Here is a 26,801-nt window from a genome sequence, read left to right on the forward strand (position 1 = left end):
TTGGTCATTTTTTTTTAACGATTTTTGGTAAAACCGTAATCAGACGAGCTTGTAAAATCACTGCTGACCCCTCACACGTCCTGCATGCAGAATACCAACTGCTCCTGTTAGAGTTCCAGTTAAAAACAAGAAACCCAGATAGCAAGCGGATCTGGGCCATATACAGGCCAGATCTGACCCTTGTGGCTTAGTTCCGGCCCATATATGGCCAAGAATTATTACACATCCGCTTGCTATCTGGGAACGATCCCTCAACAGATACAAAAACTCCTTCATTCCACTATCAGTTAGTCTCCTAAACTCCGACCATGAGCAGTGTTGATTGTATTATGTATGAATGTATGACTTCACTTTAAACTTTATGTTTGCACGTTTGGACATGTCTATGCACTGTTTGTTTTATCTTTGTTATGGCACCTTTGCCCTGTATGTAGCAGCCTGTATGTCCAAGACAAATTCCCCTCGGGACAAATAAATGAATGTTGAATCTTGACCCTTGACCTTGCAGGTGTACCTGGGCTATAACAACGTAGCAGCTTTGACCGTGCTGGCCGGGAAGAAAGACTGGGAGCCCAGCAGCGTTTACGACAGGGTGAAACAAGACACGCCCCCTCATAACGACGCATGCATTACGCCAATCTGAATCTGTATGCACTCACAGGCTAGGAAGACCCAGGCTGCGTTCTCAATCGCATACTTCCATACTATGTAGAGTAGTATGCCAAAAAAGAATGTACAGCAGTATGTCTCAATACATAGTATGCCACATGCAGAATGGTAAAAAGACCAGGATGTGCTACTACAGTAGTATATTCAGTTGTATTTTGCAGTATGCAAGCCATACTGCAAAATACAGCCATACTGGCTTTTCTGACCCACAATGCATTGCACAGTGGAAACTACGTCACATGTGCCAGTCGTGACAGCTGTGGACGGATGTGGGCAAATTTCAAGGTGCGATGTTATAAAAAAAAAGTACTATTTCCCAATTGGATGCGTACTGCGTGCTAAATACACACTTTCTAGGGGCAGCTGTAGTACGTACTAGTAGTAACAAGTAGAAGTGCGATTCGGAATGCAGCCAAACAGTAAATGGGGGTCACCTGTCATCCTCCCAGATCAGCGTGGACGTCCACGAGGAGACAGAGCTGCTGTGTCTGAGGGTTCAGATGGAGGTCGTGACCTCTGCCCTCTACACGTTCTCCCGGTTGGCCGACCCCTGCCTGCGACCTCTCTGGGACAAGCACTACCTGTGAGAATCCTTCTCGGTTATCACTTCATGTTCCGTGCTTTAAAGTCGCACTGAAACGGACGTTTGAGATCATCTAACTTCCGTAGTTTGACGTATTTCCGACGCAAACAAGCTATGAGGGTGGGACATGTGTTTAGAGGACTTTGATTGGAACCTTGACAAGTGGACGGGTTTTAAGAACTTTAGACAGATTCGATAGAAGGATAGCGTTGATTGACAGGTGGATGTAGTGAGATTATTGGCCTAAAATCTAAGGTACCTGTTGTCGTCATTGTACATGACCTACCGTTTTCCAGGAAGTAAGAAATTATATACTTTGATATAAGATTACAACAAAAGTAGAATTTTGGAATTTGTTTGGCATACATCGTTGAATAGGTGAACACTATGACCAATTATGTGAACCAAAATGGGACAGAATGCTTTTGTCATTTCAGTGCGACTTTAACCGATAGCCCACCTGCGTCCAGAACAACCCTAATGTAGGATGTGTACACTGTAGTTAAAAAGCTTCCCTCGGATGGTGATTACAGTTGTTTTCCGAGTGCTGGGTGAGAACGTGACCTTTAACCTTCCACTCTTCTGCTCTGCAGGAGCTGTGAGGAGGTGGACAGGGCGGACGAGGAGGAAGTGGTGTATCACGTTAAGTGCTCCCCAGACGACGGAGACAAAATCCAAGATTTCGTGCTCCTGCTTTCAAAGAGGCACGCCAGCAAAGACGGGTACTTTCACCTTTTCGTACGAGCGCGTGTGCGGTACCGGTGCGGTACGTGTGCGGTACGTGTGCGGTACGTGTGCGGTAGCGATGTCATCCCGGCCACTCGGTGACTGTTTTACATCACGTCTGGTTCAGGGACCCTTATGTGATCGCTCTGAGGTCTGTCACCGTGACGACGGTACCACCTCAAGATGGCTTGCATCGCAGCGAGGTCAAGTGCGTCGGATTCCTCATCCACAGCCTCGGACCCAACACCTGCAGGGTAACACACACACACACACACACACACACATCAAATCAAACCAAACTTTATTTATATAGCGCATTTCATACAGAGGCAACACAATGCGCTTTACAGAGAGCAATGGGAGGGTGGACATAGGTCCCACCCCTACATATTCCAGAGGTTCTCAGGTTCACGCATACCCCCGAGTGAGAGACGTTCTCCCGACGACGTTCCTCATCACGGAGCCCTTTGTTCCCTCTTCTCTAGGTGTGTTACTACAACCAGGTGACGTGGGGCGTGCTGCCCTATGTGGCGGGGAACCTGGCCGGCTGGTCCAAGTCCATGGAGGAGACCGCCGACGCCTGCCTCAGCTTCCTGGAGAGAGACCTCGTCACCACCTCCTTCTGATACCGTTAGAGATTTACTCGAATAATTAAGAAAAGAGTCGTCGAGAACGGCCAAGGTTCATCCATCCAAGTCCAAGCTGGTTACTTTTATTCCAGATAGTTTACGAGTTTGCAAAGTCGGACGCAAACAGAAAGGAACATCCACCAAGAGCCGTGATTATCATGAAAACAGAGCATTATAAACAGTGTGGGTGTGACCATACCTGCATATGCAAATACCTCACTAGCCAATTATCAGTGAGTAGGCTAGGTCAGAGGGTCAACAGCTGAAGTGAACATTTACAGAGATTAAAAATAGTTGGTAGGAGGGGACCCCAGGTGAGGTCTCCTGCCATAAAGGATTGTTCAGGGCGGCTGTAGCTCAGTTGGTAGAGCGGGTCGTTCAATGATCCAAGGGTCAGTGGTTCGAATCCCAGCTCAGACTGGCCACATGTCGAAGTCTTTGAGCAAGACACCTAACCCCAAATTGCTCCCAATGAGCAGGTTAGCACCTTGCATGGCAGCTACCGCCATTGGTGTGTGAATGAGAGGCCATTGTAAAGCGCTTTGAGTGCCGCTAAGGTGGAAAAGCGCTATATAAGTGCAGGGGTATAGTGGGGTCAGGGCGATAAACAGAGGACAGCCTCTCACTCACTCTTATAACACAGGCCTATGACAACGTCTTGAGCAGAGAATACACTCATTTGAGTTGATCTATTAAAATACCCACTGCAGGGGGGCGCCACATTGACAGATGCCCCCTGAACCTACTGGACCTGGACCCGGGTTCCACATGGTTCTCTAGCCTGCACTCTGCAGCCACACTGCACAGAACGGGTTCCACATGGTTCTCTAGCCTGCACTCTGCAGCCACACTGCACAGAACGGGTTCCACATGGTTCTCTAGCCTGCACTCTGCAGCCACACTACACAGAACGGGTTCCACATGGTTCTCTAGCCTGCACTCTGCAGCCACACTGTACTGAACGGGTTCCACATGGTTCTCTAGCCTGCACTCTGCAGCCACACTACACAGAACGGGTTCCACATGGTTCTCTAGCCTGCACTCTGCAGCCACACTGTACACAGAACGGGTTCCACATGGTTCTCTAGCCTGCACTCTGCAGCCACACTACACAGAACGGGTTCCACATGGTTCTCTAGCCTGCACTCTGCAGCCACACTACACAGAACAAGAACTAAATTGAGCTCACTGTGTTCCTATGGTCTATAAATGATTGTACATTGAATGTTTTATCTACCCTGTGGTGCTGTACATATTTTTGCTGCTTATGTGAGTGAATGTACGATGACAGTGACAATCCTTTGAATACGACCGTCTCGCCAGCCGGTAAATTAAAATAAAAAAAATCTAAAAAGTTTTTTTTTTTTTTTTTTTCCCAACACTTAAAAAGTCAAGCTGAGAAACTGCGCTTTCTAGTAATATAAGAGAAATCCGAATGTTGGCACCGTACTTACAGTATTAAAAGGGTTAAATCAGTAAAGTTTCTCTCTATACTCTGATGTGTTCATCTTCACAGAATCCCCATGACACACTATGTGAACTGGATGTTTATTTTAATTCTCCACTGTAAAGCACTCTGTGCACTCGTGCTGTGAAGAGCGCTATATAAATAAAGTTTGACTTACTTACTTACTAAGGCTGAGCAGGACAGAGACAACAGCACACACACGTACGAGAGCAACCGATACTGATACAAATCTTTTATTAATAAGGAAATCCACTTTACATCAGAATCTAATGACATCAGATGAATACATCCGTTTAGTATAGAGCATATCACCCATCTTCCTGTCATGGCACATTACCCCCCAAAATTCACCCACTCTCTTGGAATTATGTCCAGGGTCCAGACAAGGCCGTATCTGAACATTACAAAGACGTCCAACTCCGATCCGTTATGAATCAAGGCGAGTCCATGAGAACACCTGAGAGAGACAACCAGGAAGACCTGAGAGAGACCTCTCCTGAAGGAGAGACAACCAGGAAGACCTGAGAGAGACCTCTGGACACAGTGCATTGTGGGAAATGTAGTTCACCCGTGTTTTGTTTACTTTCACGAGGTGCGTCAGAAGACCACGACTTTGGGTTTTTTGGTCGGGGCTTTCTTCACGGGCACGTGGACGTCCTCGTGGTCGGCGCTCATGTTATTGGACAGCCAGCCCACAGTCACAGAGTTGGCTAGCAGGAAAAGGAGGAACAGGAAATAAAAAATGTCAGACTCCGACTACAAAGCCCAGAGTCTTACTGAACCACTGAGGTGACTGAGGTAACACAAGAGGAAAGAAGGGACGAGGGTGGGATTAGGAGGAGGAAGGGGGGGACGAAGGAGAGGGATGAGCGCAGGGGAACGAAGGAGAGGGATGAGTGCAGGGGAACGAAGGAGAGGGATGAGTTCAGGGGAACGAAGGAGAGGGATGAGTGCAGAGGAACGAAGGAGAGGGATGAGTGCAGAGGAACGAAGAGGAGGGATGAGTGCAGGGGAACGAAGGAGAGGGATGAGTGGAGGGGAACGAAGGAGAGGGATGAGTGCAGGGGAACGAAGGAGAGGGATGAGTGCAGGGGAACGAAGAGGAGGGATGAGTGCACGGGAACGAAGAGGAGGGATGAGTGCAAGGGAACGAAGGAGAGGGATGAGCGCAGGGGAACGAAGGAGAGGGATGAGCGCAGGGGAACGAAGGAGAGGGATGAGTGCAGGGGAACGAAGGAGAGGGATGAGTGCAGGGGAACGAAGGAGAGGGATGAGTGCAGGGGAACGAAGAGGAAGGATGACTTACTTGCGGCCTGGTGCTCTGGACAGTCCTTCTGGAAGTGTTCCACTGAACCACACACACGACAGCAGCCTCCTGCAGGGAGAGATGGAGGGAGAGGGAGAGATGGAGAGATGGAGGGAGAGATGGAGGGAGAGGGAGAGATGGAGGGAGAGATGAGGGAGAGGGAGAGGGAGAGATAAGATGGGTGAGGATAGATGATGTGTGTGTAGAATAGAATAGAATAGAACGCTAATTTGCCGTATAACCAGTCCAGGTACCGATACATTGGAATTCTTGTTATTGTTTGTCCTTACAATATCTTATCGGCATTAATCAGTTGTAGGGCTGGGTTTAAAAAATTGATTCATCGATTCTGAATCGATTCTGAATCAAATGATTCAGAATTGATTCATGAATCCCAAAATCGATCTTTTATTTAATGAATGTATGAATGAATAAATGAAGGAATGAATAGTTCATTAATTCATTCAATGATTCATTCATTTTTGGAAATCAGTATCGATACACAGCCCTAGTATTGATGTGTTACAGCTAAAAAAAAACAGGTTTTAGTAACACTAATCGAATCGAGATAATCGATTCTGAACCTTGTGAATTGGAATCGAATCGATTCTTGAAATTCGAATCAATACCCAGCCCTAATCAGTTGCCCATTCCAGGTCCTAGGTATGCAACTAGACATAGGGTTCCTAGTCTGGCATTTTACTATCTGTAGTCTAGCAGTCTATCAAATTAACCCTCATCCACTTAACAGTGTGTGTGTGTGTGTGTGTGTGGTGTGTGGTGTGTGGTGTGTGTGGTGTGTGTGTGTGTGTGTGTGTGGGGGGGGTGAGTTACAAGGGACGTAATTCATAAACCAGTTACATGTGCAATACGTTGAGTGTAGTCTGATGAATCTAAGCATGTTTAGAGAGTATAAGACCAGGGGAGGGAGGGAAGGAGGGATGAGAAAGAGAGAGAGAGAGAGAGAGAGAGGGAGAGAAAGAGAGAGAGAGAGAGAGAGAGAGAGAGAGAGAGAGAGAGAGAGAGAGAGAGAGAGAGAGAGAGAGAGAGAGAGATAGATAGATAGATAGATAGATAGATAGATAGATAGATAGATAGAGAGATAGAGAGAGAGAGAGAGAGAGAGAGAGATAAGATACCTGCTGCATACAGTCCCTTGGGGTTATCAGGACAGGACCTGGACAGGTGACCGGTTTTCCCGCAGATGAAACACTTGGCGTACGGGTAATCACCTGTAGAGAGACAACAACAGGTCTCACCAACCTGAGGAGAGAGACACCGCCTGATCGCCGACAACCCACATCTTCAAAAATACAAAACAAAATAGAAAACGTGTTTTCTTCCCCTGTGAGAGGAGTTAAGCCTGTCAATCAATCAATCATCCATCCATCTTCATCCGCTTATCCGGGGTCGGGTCGCGGAGGCAGCAGCTCCAGCAGGGGGCCCCAGACATCCCTTTCCCTAGAAGCATCAACCAGCTCTGCCTTTATTTGTAGAGCGCATTTCATACACAGAGGCAACACACTGCGCTTTACAGAGAACAAGGGAGGTGGGCAGATGTCCCACACCTACATATTCCAGGGGGAAACAAAAAAAACAGTATCACCCGAGGGGCCATGGCATCTCTCTCTCACCCAGGGCGGGGTCTATCTTAGCGCGGCACCGCTGGATCTCGTGTTCCGTGGACCCGCAGCGGTAGCAGATGTCCCTCGCCATCTCCTCGTCTTGCTCCGCCTCCGGACAGTCGGCCAATCCGTGACCGGGCTTCCGGCAGTGGAAACAAAGCTGGAGAGAGGAAGACGAACAGTGAGTCGCACTGCGGCGCCCGTATCAACTGGCTATTTCTATCACGCGTAAAAATGTGTGTGTCGACGGACGGGGATCCAACAGGCGTGGAAGTGTCGTGTGTGTCACGCTGACTCACCATATTGCTCTTCTTGTCGTCTTGTCTTTTTATCCTCCTGTCCTCTCGTCTCCTATCCTTCTTCAGTGCGATCTCTACCTCCTCCCTGAGCCCACGCTCTCCCCCGGCCCCCGGCCCATCGCCCCTGGGTAGGGGCCTCCCGCCCTGCTGGAGGTAGTCCAGGAACCCGTTAACATCCGCGTTGACATACTCCTTCTTGTGATTGGGTTTCTTCACCCCAGCACCACCAGACTGGGGCCTCCTCAGAGGATCTCCTCCGCCTCTTCCTCTACCCCGAGGTCCGTGGCCGGCGCCACCCGAACCTCCAGAGGGGCCGGAGTGACCCCTTCCTCTTCCTCCACTCCCTCCTGCTCCTCCTCCACCTCCTTGCAGCTGGCTCCAAGGAGTGGCTTCGGCAGGTTTGTGCTTGTGGACATTGTTGGCTCGGGCCCACCTCGTCATGACTGGACAACCTAGGAGGGACACAGGAATACAGAGGGACCTTACAGACTGAAGTAACTAACTTTCAAATATAACCCACTAACGTGGCTTAAGATACTATCCTTATAGTCTCGCGATACCAGATAATGGAGCGAAGCGTTTAGAGACAGACTCGTGAAGTCGAGGCCCTTGTCTCTATCCAATTATGACAGATCTAGCAAGGAAGCTACACGACTCATTGGTTTCTAGATTATAATGTATAATAGACTCAGCCGTTAGCTGGCTAACGTTAACAGTTAGTGCTAGTTAATGTCCGAGCTAGCTAGTTAGGCTAACTGTTAGCTGACGGTCAGTCAATGGTGAACCCTAATTTCAAACCAACTACCCTTTTAAACACTCAAAGAAGACAAGGGATTATTTAAATAGATCGGGTATGATTGTAGGAGAACATAGCTAGCTTGTTACCTGTGAGCAAAACTATCGATGCCACATGTTTTTATTTACCCCGGAACTCCTAGGGTCCTTCTGTGGTAAACAGTCTAAGCACACACGACACGCTTACCGCCATCTGGTGGTGAGACGGTGGTAATGCAGGCTGAGGTTCAATCAAGAGAACTTTATCGCAGCTGTTAATTGCGTGATGAGTTGCCACCTGCCACTGACTTTAAATTTGGCAGCTGTCGAGCCATGTTCTGTTTCCACACTTGTTTTTACATCTCATCTGCCATCGGATGCCATGTTGTGGGTTCTGATTGTGACCTGGGTTGTTCAATGTCAGTGTGTTGGTATAGTCAATATAATTATTAACTGTTAATTATTTATTATTAATTAATTGAAGACGCTCGTGGCTGCATTTAATAATTTCATTTTGTGTTTTGCAGCTGGCGGAGTTCCCATAAGCAATTCTACCAATGCTACTCTCCCAACAGGTAGGTCTGCCTATGAATTCATGCGGGATTTTGTGAATATGGTGTGACCCTATGTCTAGTTGCATACCTAGGAACTGGAATGGGACTGATTAATGCTGATAAGATATTGTAAGGACAAACGATAACAATAATTCCAGTGTACCGTATACCTGTACTGGTTACGGCAAATAAACGTTTTGTTCTATTCTAGAGCCTCTATTCTACACACGCATCATCCATCCTCACCTATCTTATCTCATTCTCTCCCTCTCCCTCCATCTCTCCCTGCATTAACCCTTTTAATACGACCACGTCAACGGCAACATTTTAAAAATATCTAACAAATATTTAATATTAAAAAAAAAATCTAACAAATATAAAAAATTCCTCACTCCAATACTTGCAGAAAGCTGAGAAACTGCGCTTTCTAGTATTATAGGGAAAATCCAATTAATATTCGAAATGTTGTCACTTTATTTTCAGGGTTAAAAAGGTTAAATAATTTCATTTTCTGTTTTGCAGCTGGCGGAGTTCCCAAAGGCAACTCCACCAATGCTATTTTCCCAACAGGTAGGCCTGACTGTATGAATTCATGCGGGATTTTGTGAATATGTTGTGAATTATTCCGTATTGAATAATAAGGACAAAATAATATTTTCATTCAAAAACAAAAAAACTCCAAGGTTTGGTTGCCAACATGTGGCCGCAACGATACATGTGGCCGAGTGAGGAGACAATAGCGGGTAGGTCCCCTTTTGGTCGCTACCAAGTCTTACCTTTTATAGGGGTTTCATTTTGTGGTTGGCGACCCCAGCTGGGCCTACTGTAGCCTTAACTCTTTTCTCCTGTTTGTCACAGAGCTTGAAGGCATCGATGGCGAGGAAATTGAAGATGGAGACATTTTGCTTGAAGTAAATCTCTCTCTCTGAAGTAGTATATTGAATGCTTGATACTGTACCTTCAAAGAGAGATGGTGACATATCTCTCAGATGACCGAGTTGTGGTCGTCTTTTACAGCTCGACAGGAATGCTGTCCATTCCCTCTGGCCGGATATCAACGGAGCCATCTCCATACCCTACGAGATCAGCTCTGTACTGAGTAAGTGTTCAGGGCCAGTCCCGAGGCGTTGTCCGCACTTTGACCCAATATCAACCATATCCTCGTTGCACTGCAAGACCACCCCAGCAAACACGCAACGTCAGGGAGACGTTCAGATCATGTCTTAATAACGTCCCGTCGGTCCAGAACCCCATTTGTACGTGTGCTGGACCCCTCAATATTCAAACGTCTGGCTTGGACCCCCTCTAAGACGTCTGTGGACGTGCAAAACGGGTCCAATATCTAAACGTAAAAAAAAAAACACATTCATTCTGGCTCCTAATTGGATGTCTTTGGACGTCCGAAAAAGACAAAAAAGACGTCTAAAAGAAGTCCTTTAGACGTGTCTTTGCTCAGTGGGACATCCCGTGTGCTCATTGTGTTATTACAGTGCACCGAGAGCTGCACATCGAGAAAGCCTTCAAGATGATCTCAGACAGCACCTGCATACGCTTTCACAAACACACCAACGAGCTCAACTACATCAAGTTGGTGGCAGGTAGAGGGTGAGTCTTAAGTATGCCCCTCCCCTCCCTCCCTCCTCCACCATCTCCTGTCTGTATCCAACCGGTTTCTCTCGTCGCTCTTCCCCTCCCCGCCTCTGTGTGGCGCTGTCCGCTCCGTCCTCAGCTGTGCGTCGTACGTGGGCTGCCGAGGCGGGGCCCAGAGGTTGTACTACAGCCGTTACTGCCGCACGGGGAACCTGGTTCACGAGTTGATGCACGCGCTGGGCCTCCACCACGAGCACACGCGTGTGGACCGCGACAGATACATCACGGTTTATACGGGGAGCGTGATCAGAGGTAACGCACCACTACGGCAGACGGAAGACACCCGACTACCCTGTGGGTGTGTGTGTGTGTGTGTGTACTGATTTTGAACCAGGGATGAGAGTTCCGCACATGATTATGCCTCATGCGCCTGTAGGGAGGGAGAAGAACTTTGCGATAAAACGAGGCAACTTGCAGGACCTGCCCTACGACACCGGCTCCATCATGCATTACGGAAGGTAGGTCTAATTCCTATTGGTCGGCTCGCCACATGATTTCAGCCGCGCGCCATAAACACGATCCCTTCGTCTCCACGGCAGGTACTACTTCTCCGCCGACCGGAGACCCACCATCACCCCCCGGGAGGAAGGCGTCCAGATAGGCCAGCGACACAACCTCAGCCCCCTCGACGTCCTGAGACTAAACAAGCTCTACCATTGCGGTAAACAGACCCGCTGTAACAACATGGCTAGTGTTGTATCACTTCTGTGTCCGTAAACTTAACTTTCATTCACTGTTTTCTCTCCACAGAGGAGCGAGTCCCTGCGCACACGCCCGTCCCTGTGTACACGCCCGTGTTCTGGCCCATGCCCTTCCACCGAGTGAGGGTTGGACTATGGCCCACTTCACTCGGGCGCGTCTGAACTCTTGGCGTCATGTAATGGAAGATTCTGTATTGAACACAATCGCTGCTCCAACTGCCGTTAGGAGACGGCAGCTAGGAGGATAACCAGGGGGATATCATCATCATCATCATCACCAGCAGCATGCATTGTGCTGGTGGTTTCTCTGGAGGCTCAATACTGTGTGCTCTGCAGTCTTGCTGTGGACTTATTGATTGGCGGGGAGTCAAGTTATTGATCACTGTCTCTTATGGAAATGGGAAGATGAACTAAATAAATGTTCAATATGATAAATGAACGAACCAGTTTAACTACTTGAGTGAGTTATTCAGGTTCTCCAGTTGTCACGTCCGATTCAAGAGATGCTATCATAAACACCAATTCAAGAAATTGTGTTATGAACCTCAGAAACATGACAATTTTATATTTTAAATTCAATATAACCGCAAACGGGAAGGGGTCCTGGTCATAAGATTGACAGATGGGGAGACAGACAGACAGGCTGGTGACTGTGGCATGAGTATTCATGGTCTGGAGTTTTAGAGTTATAGCAGTTTTGGTCGAGGACTTTTTAAATTAATTGAGCATTTCTGTAATAAAACAAGAACAATATGGTTCCTACTGTAGGAGAATATGATTCTGCATTGTGGGATAGGTCTATGGATGAAATATCTAGTTATGGTTAAGTTCCAAGTCATTATACTGGGTAAGTGAATGTTATTCCTGAAAGAGAGGTCAGGGGTTTGACCTGCGTTTCCACAGTGTATTGTCAAGAGCACGTGTGGAAAAGTACTGGGTGGTTAGTTGTGGTTACAGCCTTATAAGGGCATGTGTGTAGGGATACAGTAGTCTAGTCTAGCTAATTTATAATTTAAGGATAATTAAATTAACAGCTAACAGGTAATTAAGATAACAGATAATTGGGTTTATTTTTTATTCAAAATGAATAATTGATCAGCTATCATGCATGGCATATTTAACCAATTATTAAAGTATTGAATGGGCAATATTACACTTCTTTGTTCCCTTAATTGCTTGAGTGAAGCTACACGCATCAATAACACGCGGTGGGTCTGAGGGTGAAGGCCCTCACTCTAGGAATGTAAGCCTATAGCGACATATGACCTTGTCACCTTTCAGTTGTTTTGCAAGAGAGCTGTGGGCACCTTTGGAACATCAGCCTACACCATTTAAGGTTATAGGAAATGTACTTTGAAAAGGACTAACGATGCATGAATGCATGGGTTTGGATGGGTGACGAAAAAACAAAGGGGGCTCCCTTCTGGTTACCTTAAGGACCATGGATGGACGGATTGAGTCCGTTTCCTACCGCTAATTGGCATCGCGACCAAAGAGTTCATCTGGCGGGTCAGGTGATCTCATAATTATCACCTGTTGACCTCGGAACGAAATCCTTCAGCGGTGTTTGGGACGCTAGACCAAACTTTATATTCGCTGACATAAAGCCAATAATAATATTGGCAATATGGTCAGTCTGACTGTCCTTCACTCGCTGATCAGGCATACTTTAGGCATACTTTTGATCATTCTGCCTGTCACGCACGGTAAGTAGGTTCGCTCAGTCGGAATCACTATTCGCAGGACTTATGGTGCATTCGTTTCTAACTGGGAGGTGGCTAATTGCGACTTGCTACTAGGAATGATTAAATAAAACTCCTCATGAACTCGCACTTCCTCGTCGCAAATTCGGATATGTTTCTCATCCCCCCAGTTGCTCGAATGCACTAGATATAACTAGGTAACTGTGATATAATGGTATATAGATATAACTAGGTAACTGTGATATAATGGTATATAGATATAACTAGTTAACTGTGATATAATGGTATATAGCTCGAATGCACACAGGTCGGAGGTAGGTATTTTGCCACCTCCGACCACAAACGAATGCACCATTAACCCATGTATTTGTTGAGCAGGAGTGTTGTCTTTCTGCTCTTTCTGCCAGGCCTACCACTAATGTCTGCAAAACCGTTGGATGCCGGTAAGAACAAATTGTATTGGCTCAATTTTTTGCATGTTTCGTCAGTGACGGCCGATCTGTATTTTGTGACATGCCATGTCGATCTGGTTATTTCGCACAAGATGTCTACGACTGGATCTCTGAGGCGGTAGAAAACATCAAGTCCAACCCAGAGACCGCGGAAGGTAAAGTATAGGCGAGCACCAACCGAGAATAAACCAGTACAGATACAGCATAGAGAAGTGATAATGGCTAAATGTCCCTCTCTCCACACACACAGAGTTAATGAACGATCAAGAGGTGCTTGTAGGAGGGGACATGTTGTTGAGTGTGAGTGAACCTACCAGCTCTCAAATTCTCCTTAATCAGTTCTCAGCTTCTCTTCATTTCGCTCTATGAAGTCCAACGGTCGTGTGTGTGTGTGTGTGTGTGTGTGTGTGTGTGTGTGTGTGTGTGTGTGTGTGTGTGTGTGTGTGTGTGTGTGTGTGTGTGTGTGTGTGTGTGTGTGTGTGTGTGTGTGTGTGTGTGTGTGTGTGTGTGTGTGTGTGTGTGTGTGTGTGTGTGTGTGTGTGTGTGTGTGTGTGTGTGTGTTAGCTCGACAAAAACGCGATGAACCAGCAGTGGCCGAACGGCGACGGTGACCTCTCTGTGCCCTACGACATCAGTCCATCCATAGGTCAGTCTTTGAGTTCCACTGTGGTAATTGTATCTTCCGGGGTTGAGGATGATGCGAGGAGGTGTCTTATGTGCTAGCCGACTGTTCGGTGGGTAGCATGCTGTGCTTAAGTCTCTCTCTCTCTCTCTCTCTCTCTCTCTCTCTCTCTGTGTGTGTCAGTCACCAGAATGGATGATATCCTCACAGCCTTGAATATGATATCGGAGAAGACGTGCGTGTCCTTCCACAAGAGAACCACAGAAGAAGTCTACATCCAATTTAAACATGGCCAGGGGTGAGGTGTTGGCTGTTCACAGAACACACCTGCTGTGTGTGTGTGTGTGTGTGTGGGGGGGGGGGGGGCCCGGGCCCGTAGCCGGGGGGGTCTACAACACCCCAATTAGACAAGGGTCGTTGATATTAAATGCGCCTTATCACTATGAATCAAGGCTTGACGTGAGTCTAGAATAAATAAATAAATAAATAAAAATTGTATACATAAAAACATACATGCATACACACACACACACACACACACACACACACTAAAAAATGTGGTGCCCGGGGTCCAAGTGCTCAGTCAAAGAGTGGACTTTTTTTCTATATAGGGAACCCTTGTGAGCACGAGGAGAACACGCAAACTCCCCACAAACGCCGGGAGATCTAGCCTGTATATATTTTAATCCATTCCCTCAAGATTGAGTATTGTAGATGATTGTATTTGAGATGTGTTTAATGTGGCGTTTGTTTCCATGGCAGCCATTACTTCTCTTTCAACAAGAGGCCCACCATCGTCGCCATCAAGGGGGAGTCCCCGGAGCCGATGGGCCAGAGGTCTCACTTGTCGGATCTGGACATAGAGAGGGTCAGGCTGCTCTACAAATGCGGTGAGTGGCCTCCTGTTCTTCCGTGGTGGTCGTCCCTCCCCGCGGCTCTCTCCCTCTTCACCTCACGGTCTCTCTCACATCCCCCCCCGGTCTCTCTCACTTCCCCCCCCAGGCTCCCGAGAGGAGAGCAGAGAAGCTGAGGATGTGGAACCTACCGTCAGCCACAGCGCCGAGAATAATGAACCATCCTCCAACAGCACTGAGAGAGACCGGCCGGCCTCCAACAACAGCACTGAGAGAGACCAACCAGCCTCCAACAACAGCACTGAGAGAGACCGGCCGGCCTCCAACAACAGCACTGAGAGAGACCGGCCGGCCTCCAACAACAGGACTGAGAGAGACCGGCCGGCCTCCAGCAACAGCACTGAGAGAGACGGGCCGGCCTCCAACAACAGCACTGAGAGAGACCGGCCGGCCTCCAACAACAGCACTGAGAGAGACCAACCAGCCTCCAACAACAGCACTGAGAGAGACCGGCCGGCCTCCAACAACAGCACTGAGAGAGACCGGCCGGCCTCCAACAACAGCACTGAGAGAGACCGGCCGGCCTCCAACAACAGCACTGAGAGAGACCGGCCGGCCTCCAACAACAGCACTGAGAGAGACCGGCCGGCCTCCAGCAACAGCACTGAGAGAGACGGGCCGGCCTCCAACAACAGCACTGAGAGAGACCGGCCGGCCTCCAACAACAGCACTGAGAGAGACCAACCAGCCTCCAACAACAGCACTGAGAGAGACCGGCCGGCCTCCAACAACAGCACTGAGAGAGACCGGCCGGCCTCCAACAACAGCACTGAGAGAGACCGGCCGGCCTCCAACAACAGCACTGAGAGAGACCGGCCGGCCTCCAACAACAGCACTGAGAGAGACCGGCCGGCCTCCAGCAACAGCACTGAGAGAGACGGGCCGGCCTCCAACAACAGCACTGAGAGAGACGGGCCGGCCTCCAACAACAGCACTGAGAGAGACGGGCCGGCCTCCAACAACAGCACTGAGAGAGACCGGCCGGCCTCCAACAACAGCACCGGGAGAGACCGGCCGGCCTCCAACAACAGCACCGAGAGAGACGGGCCGGCCTCCAACAACAGCACTGAGAGAGACGGGCCGGCCTCCAACAACAGCACTGAGGGAGACCAACCAGCCTCCAACAACAGCACTGGGAGAGACCGGCCGGCCTCCAACAACAGCACTGAGAGAGACCGGCCGGCCTCCAACAACAGCACCGGGAGAGACCGGCCGGCCTCCAACAACAGCACCGAGAGAGACCGGCCGGCCTCCAACAACAGCACCGAGAGAGACCGGCCGGCCTCCAACAACAGCACCGAGAGAGACCGGCCGGCCTCCAACAACAGCACCGAGAGAGACCGGCCGGCCTCCAACAACAGCACCGAGAGAGACCGGCCGGCCTCCAACAACAGCACTGAGGGAGACCAACCGGCCTCCAACAACAGCACTGGGAGAGACCGGCCGGCCTCCAACAACAGCACTGAGAGAGACCGGCCGGCCTCCAACAACAGCACCGGGAGAGACCGGCCGGCCTCCAACAACAGCACCGAGAGAGACCGGCCGGCCTCCAACAACAGCACCGAGAGAGACCGGCCGGCCTCCAACAACAGCACCGGGAGAGACCGGCCGGCCTCCAACAACAGCACTGAGAGAGACGGGCCGGCCTCCAACAACAGCACTGAGGGAGACCGGCCGGCCTCCAACAACAGCACCGGGAGAGACCGGCCAGCCTCCAACAACAGCACTGAGAGAGACCGGCCAGCCTCCAACAACAGCACCGAGAGAGACCGGCCGGCCTCCAACAACAGCACCGAGAGAGACCGGCCGGCCTCCAACAACAGCACCGAGAGAGACCGGCCGGCCTCCAACAACAGCACCGAGAGAGACCGGCCGGCCTCCAACAACAGCACCGAGAGAGACCGGCCGGCCTCCAACAACAGCACCGAGAGAGACCGGCCGGCCTCCAACAACAGCACCGAGAGAGACCGGCCGGCCTCCAACAACAGCACCGAGAGAGACCGGCCGGCCTCCAACAACAGCACCGAGAGAGACCGGCCGGCCTCCAACAACAGCACCGGGAGAGACCGGCCGGCCTCCAACAACAGCACCGAGAGAGACGGGCCGGCCTCCAACAACAGCACCGAGGGAGACCGGCCGGCCTCCAACAACAGCACCGGGAGAGACCGGCCAGCCTCCAACAACAGCACCGAGAGAGACCGGCCAGCCTCCAACAACAGCACCGAGAGAGACCGGCCGGCCTCCAACAACAGCACCGAGAGAGACCGGCCGGCCTCCAACAACAGCACCGAGAGAGACCGGCCGGCCTCCAACAACAGCACCGAGAGAGACCGGCCGGCCTCCAACAACAGCACCGAGAGAGACCGGCCGGCCTCCAACAACAGCACCGAGAGAGACCGGCCGGCCTCCAACAACAGCACTGAGAGAGACCGGCCGGCCTCCAACAACAGCACTGAGAGAGACCGGCCGGCCTCCAACAACAGCACTGAGGGAGACCAACCGGCCTCCAACAACAGCACTGGGAGAGACCGGCCGGCCTCCAACAACAGCACCGAGAGAGACCGGCCGGCCTCCAACAACAGCACCGAGAGAGACCGGCCGGCCTCCAACAACAGCACCGAGAGAGACCGGCCGGCCTCCAACAACAGCACCGAGAGAGACCGGCCGGCCTCCAACAACAGCACTGAGAGAGACCGGCCGTCCTCCAACAACAGCACTGAGAGAGACCGGCCGTCCTCCAACAACAGCACTGAGGGAGACCGGCCGTCCTCCAACAACAGCACTGAGGGAGACCAACCGGCCTCCAACAACAGCACTGGGAGAGACCGGCCGGCCTCCAACAACAGCACCGAGAGAGACCGGCCGGCCTCCAACAACAGCACCGAGAGAGACCGGCCGGCCTCCAACAACAGCACTGAGAGAGACCGGTCGGCCTCCAACAGCAGCACTGAGAGAGACCGGCCGGACAGTCTGACTGTCCTTCACTCGCTGATTAGGCATACTTTAGGCCTACTTTTGATCCTTCTGCCTGTCACGCACGGTAAGTAGGTTCGCTCAGTCGGAATCACTATTCGCAGGACTTAACCCATGTATTTGTTGAGCAGGAGTGTTGTCTTTCTGCTCTTCTGCCAGGCCTACCACTAATGGCTGCAAAACCGTTGGACGCCGGTAAGAAAAAATTGTATTGGCTCAATTTGTTGAATGTTTCGTCAGTGACGGCCGATCTGTATTTTGTGACATGCCATGTCGATCTGGTTATTTCGCACAAGATGTCTACGACTGGATCTCTGAGGCGGTAGAAAACATCAGGTCCAACCCAGAGACCGCGGAAGGTAAAGTATAGGCGAGCACCAACCGAGAATAAACCAGTACAGATACAGCATAGAGAAGTGATAAGAGCTAAATGTCCCTCTCTCCACACACACAGAGTTAATGAACGATCAAGAGGTGCTTGTAGGAGGGGACATGTTGTTGAGTGTGAGTGAACCTACCAGCTCTCAAATTCTCCTTAATCAGTTCTCAGCTTCTCTTCATTTCGCTCTATGAAGTCCAACGGTCGTTTGTGTGTGTGTGTGTGTGTGTGTGTGTTAGCTCGACAAAAACGCGATGAACCAGCAGTGGACGAACGGCGACGGTGACCTCTCTGTGCCCTATGACATCAGTCCATCCATAGGTCAGTCTTTGAGTTCCACTGTGGTAATTGTATCTTCCGGGGTTGAGGATGATGCGAGGAGGAGTCTTATGTGCTAGCCGACTGTTCGGTGGGTAGCATGCTGTGCTTAAGTCTCTCTCTCTCTCTCTCTCTCTCTCTCTCTCTCTCTCTCTGTGTGTGTCAGTCACCAGAATGGATGATATCCTCACAGCCTTGAATATGATATCGGAGAAGACGTGCGTGTCCTTCCACAAGAGAACCACAGAAGAAGTCTACATCCAATTTAAACATGGCCAGGGGTGAGGTGTTGGCTGTTCACAGAACACACCTGCTGTGTGTGTGTGTGTGTGTGTGTGTGTGTGTGTGTGTGTGTGTGTGTGTGTGTGTGTGGGGGGGGGGGGGGCCCGGGCCCGTAGCCGGGGGGGTCTACAACACCCCAATTAGACAAGGGTCGTTGATATTAAATGCGCCTTATCACTATGAATCAAGGCTTGACGTGAGTCTAGAATAAATAAATAAATAAATAAAAATTGTATACATAAAAACATACATGCATACACACACACACACACACACACACACACACACTAAAAAATGTGGTGCCCGGGGTCCAAGTGCTCAGTCAGAGTGGACTTTTTTTCTATATAGGGAACCCTTGTGAGCACGAGGAGAACACGCAAACTCCCCACAAACGCCGGGAGATCTAGCCTGTATATATTTTAATTCATTCCCTCAAGATTGAGTATTGTAGATGATTGTATTTGAGATGTGTTTAATGTGGCGTTTGTTTCCATGGCAGCCATTACTTCTCTTTCAACAAGAGGCCCACCATCGTCGCCATCAAGGGGGAGTCCCCGGAGCCGATGGGCCAGAGGTCTCACTTGTCGGATCTGGACATACAGAGGGTCAGGCTGCTCTACAAATGCGGTGAGTGGCCTCCTGTTCTTCCGTGGTGGTCGTCCCTCCCCGCGGCTCTCTCCCTCTTCACCTCACGGTCTCTCTCACATCCCCCCCCGGTCTCTCTCACTTCCCCCCCCAGGCTCCCGAGAGGAGAGCAGAGAAGCTGAGGATGTGGAACCTACCGTCAGCCACAGCGCCGAGAATAATGAACCATCCTCCAACAGCACTGAGAGAGACCGGCCGGCCTCCAACAACAGCACTGAGAGAGACCAACCAGCCTCCAACAACAGCACTGAGAGAGACCGGCCGGCCTCCAACAACAGCACTGAGAGAGACCGGCCGGCCTCCAGCAACAGCACTGAGAGAGACCGGCCGGCCTCCAGCAACAGCACTGAGAGAGACGGGCCGGCCTCCAACAACAGCACTGAGAGAGACCGGCCGGCCTCCAACAACAGCACTGAGAGAGACCAACCAGCCTCCAACAACAGCACTGAGAGAGACCGGCCGGCCTCCAACAACAGCACTGAGAGAGACCGGCCGGCCTCCAACAACAGCACTGAGAGAGACCGGCCGGCCTCCAACAACAGCACTGAGAGAGACCGGCCGGCCTCCAGCAACAGCACTGAGAGAGACGGGCCGGCCTCCAACAACAGCACTGAGAGAGACCGGCCGGCCTCCAACAACAGCACTGAGAGAGACCAACCAGCCTCCAACAACAGCACTGAGAGAGACCGGCCGGCCTCCAACAACAGCACTGAGAGAGACCGGCCGGCCTCCAACAACAGCACTGAGAGAGACCAACCAGCCTCCAACAACAGCACTGAGAGACCGGCCGGCCTCCAACAACAGCACTGAGAGAGACCGGCCGGCCTCCAACAACAGCACTGAGAGAGACCGGCCGGCCTCCAACAACAGCACTGAGAGAGACCGGCCGGCCTCCAACAACAGCACTGAGGGAGACCGGCCGGCCTCCAACAACAGCGATGCGAGAGACCGGCCGGCCTCCAACAACAGCGATGCGAGAGACCGGCCGGCCTCCAACAACAGCACTGAGAGAGACCGGCCGGCCTCCGACAACAGCACTGAGAGAGACCAGACAGCTTCCATCAGGAGGAGTGAGAGACCAGCCAGCCTCCTACAACAACGCGGGGAGAGACCAGCCAGCCTCGATCAGGCGGATTTCAAGACTCTGCTGTGAACACTAGAGGGCGCACTCACACCATCAGTGGCATCGAGCAGGAGAGCACGGAGTTGAATGATAGTAGTTAGATTGGTGCGTCTGTTCCCACGTCTTTGTAAAACTGACCTCTAACAAATATAAACGTGTTTCTCCGTGGTCTGTGTGTCGCTTTATTCATTGCAGAAGATCAGAAAGTCTGGAGAAAGTAGACAATTTATGTAGGGGTCAGAGGACCAACCCAGCGAGTAGCCTCTTCCAGTGTTTGCAGACCTGAGGGCTTCCGATAGGTTGATCTGTCAGTAGGCCGACATTCAATGTAGATCTGTTAATGGGAGAGTCCAAGGGGCTGGTTCTGGAGGCTGTGCTCTGTGATATGCTGTAGGAGGATGAGGAAAGTTGTCAACAGTTGAAACACAGGCTCACCCAGTCACCATTCCCTCCCGCAGATCAATAGGGAGGAGGGCCATTTCCCCAGACCAACGTTAAACACATGTCAATGATACTAAGTGTTCACCTCTTTGGAGCACCATGTGAACAGGGATAGCCTATCACTAGAGAGGTTGCCTTTAGTACAAAAAAGTATTCATGGTCTGGAGTTTTAGAGTTATAGCAGTTTTGGTCGAGGACTTTTTAAATTAATTGAGCATTTCTGTAATAAAACAAGAACAATAGGGTTCCTACTGTAGGAGAAATATATGATTCTGCATTGTGGGATAGGTCTATGGATGAAATATCTAGTTATGGTTAAGTTCCAAGTCATTATACTGGGTAAGTGAATGTTATTCCTAAAAGTATTCATGGTCTGGAGTTTGAGTTATAGCAGTTTTGGTCGAGGACTTTTTAAATTAATTGAGCATTTCTGTAATAAAACAAGAACAATAGGGTTCCTACTGTAGGAGAAATATATGATTCTGCATTGTGGGATAGGTCTATGGATGAAATATCTAGTTATGGTTAAGTTCCAAGTCATTATACTGGGTAAGTGAATGTTATTCCTGAAAGAGAGGTCAGGGGTTTGACCTGCGTTTCCACAGTGTATTGTCAAGAGCACGTGTGGAAAAGTACTGGGTGGTTAGTTGTGGTTACAGCCTTATAAGGGCATGTGTGAAGGGATACAGTAGTCTAGTCTAGCTAATTTATAATTTAAGGATAATTAAATTAACAGCTAACAGGTAATTAAGATAACAGATAATTGGGTTTATTTTTTATTCAAAATGAATAATTTATCAGCTATCATGCATGGCATATTTAACCAATTATTAAAGTATTGAATGGGCAATATTACACTTCTTTGTTCCCTTAATTGCTTGAGTGAAGCTACACGCATCAATAACACGCGGTGGGTCTGAGGGTGAAGGCCCTCACTCTAGGAATGTAAGCCTATAGCGACATATGACCTTGTCACCTTTCAGTTGTTTTGCAAGAGAGCTGTGGGCACCTTTGGAACATCAGCCTACACCATTTAACTTTATAGGAAATGTACTTTTAAAGGGACTAACGATGCATGAATGCATGGGTTTGGATGGGTGACGAAAAAACAAAGGGGGCTCCCTTCTGGTTACCTTCAGGACCATGGATGGACGGATTGAGTCCGTTTCCTACCGCTAATTGGCTCCTCGCGACCAAACAGAGTTCATCTGGCGGGTCAGGTGATCTCCATAATTATCACCTGTTGACCTCGGAACGAAATCCTTCAGCGGTGTTTGGGACGCTAGACCAAACTTTATATTCGCTGACATAAAGCCAATAATAATATTGGCAATATGGTCAGTCTGACTGTCCTTCACTCGCTGATCAGGCATACTTTAGGCATACTTTTGATCATTCTGCCTGTCACGCGCGGTAAGTAGGTTCGCTCAGTCGGAATCACTATTCGCAGGACTTATGGTGCGTTCGTTTCTAACTGGGAGGTGGCAAATTGCGACTTGCTACTAGGAATGATTAAATAAAACTCCTCGTGAACTCGCACTTCCTCGTCGCAAATTCGGATATGTTTCTCATCCCCCCAGTTGCTCGAATGCACTAGATATAACTAGTTAACTGTGATATAATGGTATATAACTCGAATGCACACAGGTCGGAGGTAGGTATTTTGCCACCTCCGACCACAAACGAACGCACCATTAACCCATGTATTTGTTGAGCAGGAGTGTTGTCTTTCTGCTCTTTCTGCCAGGCCTACCACTAATGTCTGCAAAACCGTTGGACGCCGGTAAGCAAAAATTGTATTGGCTCAATTTTTTGCATGTTTCGTCAGTGACGGCCGATCTGTATTTTGTGACATGCCATGTCGATCTGGTTATTTCGCACAAGATGTCTACGACTGGATCTCTGAGGCGGTAGAAAACATCAGGTCCAACCCAGAGACCGCGGAAGGTAAAGTATAGGCGAGCACCAACCGAGAATAAACCAGTACAGATACAGCATAGAGAAGTGATAATAGCTAAATGTCCCTCTCTCCACACACACAGAGTTAATGAACGATCAAGAGGTGCTTGTAGGAGGGGACATGTTGTTGAGTGTGAGTGAACCTACCAGCTCTCAAATTCTCCTTAATCAGTTATCTCAGCTTCTCTTCATTTCGCTCTATGAAGTCCAACGGTCGTTTGTGTGTGTGTGTGTGTGTGTGTGTGTGTTAGCTCGACAAAAACGCGATGAACCAGCAGTGGCCGAACGGCGACGGTGACCTCTCTGTGCCCTACGACATCAGTCCATCCATAGGTCAGTCTTTGAGTTCCACTGTGGTAATTGTATCTTCCGGGGTTGAGGATGATGCGAGGAGGTGTCTTATGTGCTAGCCGACTGTTCGGTGGGTAGCATGCTGTGCTTAAGTCTCTCTCTCTCTCTCTCTCTCTCTCTCTCTCTCTCTCTCTCTGTGTGTGTCAGTCACCAGAATGGATGATATCCTCACAGCCTTGAATATGATATCGGAGAAGACGTGCGTGTCCTTCCACAAGAGAACCACAGAAGAAGTCTACATCCAATTTAAACATGGCCAGGGGTGAGGTGTTGGCTGTTCACAGAACACACCTGCTGTGTGTGTGTGTGTGTGTGTGTGTGTGTGTGTGTGGGGGGGGGGGCCCGGGCCCGTAGCCGGGGGGGTCTACAACACCCCAATTAGACAAGGGTCGTTGATATTAAATGCGCCTTATCACTATGAATCAAGGCTTGACGTGAGTCTAGAATAAATAAATAAATAAAAATTGTATACATAAAAACATACATGCATACACACACACACACACACACACACACACACACTAAAAAATGTGGTGCCCGGGGTCCAAGTGCTCAGTCAGAGTGGACTTTTTTTCTATATAGGGAACCCTTGTGAGCACGAGGAGAACACGCAAACTCCCCACAAACGCCGGGAGATCTAGCCTGTATATATTTTAATCCATTCCCTCAAGATTGAGTATTGTAGATGATTGTATTTGAGATGTGTTTAATGTGGCGTTTGTTTCCATGGCAGCCATTACTTCTCTTTCAACAAGGGGCCCACCATCATCTCCATCAAGGGGGAGTCCCCGGAGCCGATGGGCCAGAGGTCTCACTTGTCGGATCTGGACATACAGAGGGTCAGGCTGCTCTACAAATGCGGTGAGTGGCCTCCTGTTCTTCCGTGGTGGTCGTCCCTCCCCGCGGCTCTCTCCCTCTTCACCTCACGGTCTCTCTCACATCCCCCCCCGGTCTCTCTCACTTCCCCCCCCAGGCTCCCGAGAGGAGAGCAGAGAAGCTGAGGATGTGGAACCTACCGTCAGCCACAGCGCCGAGAATAATGAACCATCCTCCAACAGCACTGAGAGAGACCGGCCGGCCTCCAACAACAGCACTGAGAGAGACCAACCAGCCTCCAACAACAGCACTGAGAGAGACCGGCCGGCCTCCAACAACAGCACTGAGAGAGACCGGCCGGCCTCCAACAACAGCACTGAGAGAGACCGGCCGGCCTCCAGCAACAGCACTGAGAGAGACGGGCCGGCCTCCAACAACAGCACTGAGAGAGACCGGCCGGCCTCCAACAACAGCACTGAGAGAGACCAACCAGCCTCCAACAACAGCACTGAGAGAGACCGGCCGGCCTCCAACAACAGCACTGAGAGAGACCGGCCGGCCTCCAACAACAGCACTGAGAGAGACCGGCCGGCCTCCAACAACAGCACTGAGAGAGACCGGCCGGCCTCCAACAACAGCACTGAGAGAGACCGGCCGGCCTCCAGCAACAGCACTGAGAGAGACGGGCCGGCCTCCAACAACAGCACTGAGAGAGACGGGCCGGCCTCCAACAACAGCACTGAGAGAGACGGGCCGGCCTCCAACAACAGCACTGAGGGAGACCAACCAGCCTCCAACAACAGCACTGGGAGAGACCGGCCGGCCTCCAACAACAGCACTGAGAGAGACCGGCCGGCCTCCAACAACAGCACCGGGAGAGACCGGCCGGCCTCCAACAACAGCACTGAGAGAGACGGGCCGGCCTCCAACAACAGCACTGAGAGAGACGGGCCGGCCTCCAACAAGAGCACTGAGGGAGACCAACCAGCCTCCAACAACAGCACTGGGAGAGACCGGCCGGCCTCCAACAACAGCACTGAGAGAGACCGGCCGGCCTCCAACAACAGCACCGGGAGAGACCGGCCGGCCTCCAACAACAGCACCGAGAGAGACCGGCCGGCCTCCAACAACAGCACCGAGAGAGACCGGCCGGCCTCCAACAACAGCACCGAGAGAGACCGGCCGGCCTCCAACAACAGCACCGAGAGAGACCGGCCGGCCTCCAACAACAGCACTGAGGGAGACCAACCAGCCTCCAACAACAGCACTGGGAGAGACCGGCCGGCCTCCAACAACAGCACTGAGAGAGACCGGCCGGCCTCCAACAACAGCACCGGGAGAGACCGGCCAGCCTCCAACAACAGCACCGAGAGAGACCGGCCGGCCTCCAACAACAGCACTGAGAGAGACGGGCCGGCCTCCAACAACAGCACTGAGAGAGACGGGCCGGCCTCCAACAACAGCACTGAGAGAGACGGGCCGGCCTCCAACAACAGCACTGAGAGAGACCGGCCGGCCTCCAACAACAGCACTGAGGGAGACCAACCGGCCTCCAACAACAGCACTGGGAGAGACCGGCCGGCCTCCAACAACAGCACCGAGAGAGACCGGCCGGCCTCCAACAACAGCACCGAGAGAGACCGGCCGGCCTCCAACAACAGCACTGAGAGAGACCGGCCGGCCTCCAACAACAGCACTGAGAGAGACCGGCCGGCCTCCAACAACAGCACTGAGAGAGACCGGCCGGCCTCCAACAACAGCACTGAGAGAGACCGGCCGTCCTCCAACAACAGCACTGAGAGAGACCGGCCGTCCTCCAACAACAGCACTGAGGGAGACCAACCAGCCTCCAACAACAGCACTGGGAGAGACCGGCCGGCCTCCAACAACAGCACTGAGAGAGACCGGTCGGCCTCCAACAACAGCACCGAGAGAGACCGGCCGGCCTCCAACAACAGCACCGAGAGAGACCGGCCGGCCTCCAACAACAGCACTGAGAGAGACCGGTCGGCCTCCAACAGCAGCACTGAGAGAGACCGGCCGGACAGTCTGACTGTCCTTCACTCGCTGATCAGGCATACTTTAGGCCTACTTTTGATCCTTCTGCCTGTCACGCACGGTAAGTAGGTTCGCTCAGTCGGAATCACTATTCGCAGGACTTAACCCATGTATTTGTTGAGCAGGAGTGTTGTCTTTCTGCTCTTCTGCCAGGCCTACCACTAATGGCTGCAAAACCTTTGGACGCCGGTAAGAAAAAATTGTATTGGCTCAATTTGTTGAATGTTTCGTCAGTGACGGCCGATCTGTATTTTGTGACATGCCATGTCGATCTGGTTATTTCGCACAAGATGTCTACGACTGGATCTCTGAGGCGGTAGAAAACATCAGGTCCAACCCAGAGACCGCGGAAGGTAAAGTATAGGCGAGCACCAACCGAGAATAAACCAGTACAGATACAGCATAGAGAAGTGATAATAGCTAAATGTCCCTCTCTCCACACACACAGAGTTAATGAACGATCAAGAGGTGCTTGTAGGAGGGGACATGTTGTTGAGTGTGAGTGAACCTACCAGCTCTCAAATTCTCCTTAATCAGTTATCTCAGCTTCTCTTCATTTCGCTCTATGAAGTCCAACGGTCGTTTGTGTGTGTGTGTGTGTGTGTGTTAGCTCGACAAAAACGCGATGAACCAGCAGTGGACGAACGGCGACGGTGACCTCTCTGTGCCCTACGACATCAGTCCATCCATAGGTCAGTCTTTGAGTTCCACTGTGGTAATTGTATCTTCCGGGGTTGAGGATGATGCGAGGAGGAGTCTTATGTGCTAGCCGACTGTTCGG

The 26,801-nt window shown here is 50.7% G+C and overlaps 2 protein-coding genes across 2 annotated transcripts in view; one reads left to right on the forward strand and one right to left on the reverse strand.

The window, feature by feature from the left end:
* The window catches only part of acot12 (acyl-CoA thioesterase 12), a gene marked incomplete at both ends in the record, with an annotated part of 6,849 nt that extends 4,245 nt beyond the window's left edge, over positions 1–2,604 (forward strand). Inside the window, 5 exons of the mRNA XM_084455441.1 lie at positions 509–592; positions 1,119–1,252; positions 1,846–1,974; positions 2,106–2,232; positions 2,464–2,604. Coding sequence (XP_084311567.1) covers positions 509–592; positions 1,119–1,252; positions 1,846–1,974; positions 2,106–2,232; positions 2,464–2,604 — 615 coding nt within the window. The remainder of the gene's footprint in view (positions 1–508; positions 593–1,118; positions 1,253–1,845; positions 1,975–2,105; positions 2,233–2,463) is intronic.
* A 1,765-nt stretch (positions 2,605–4,369) lies between these two features.
* On the reverse strand, positions 4,370–8,233 carry zcchc9 (zinc finger, CCHC domain containing 9). The gene is made up of 6 exons (XM_084460799.1): positions 8,191–8,233; positions 7,306–7,757; positions 7,016–7,166; positions 6,521–6,613; positions 5,382–5,450; positions 4,370–4,785 (listed from the first exon to the last, which is right to left on the reverse strand). The coding sequence occupies exons 2-6, from the start codon at positions 7,744–7,746 to the stop codon at positions 4,673–4,675; spliced, it is 867 nt and encodes a 288-aa protein (XP_084316925.1). The 5' UTR covers positions 7,747–7,757; positions 8,191–8,233; the 3' UTR covers positions 4,370–4,672.
* Between the last annotated feature and the right edge of the window lie 18,568 nt (positions 8,234–26,801).

The sequence above is a fragment of the Borostomias antarcticus genome (assembly GCF_949987555.1).
Source record: "Borostomias antarcticus genome assembly, chromosome: 2".
NCBI lineage: Eukaryota > Metazoa > Chordata > Actinopteri > Stomiiformes > Stomiidae > Borostomias > Borostomias antarcticus.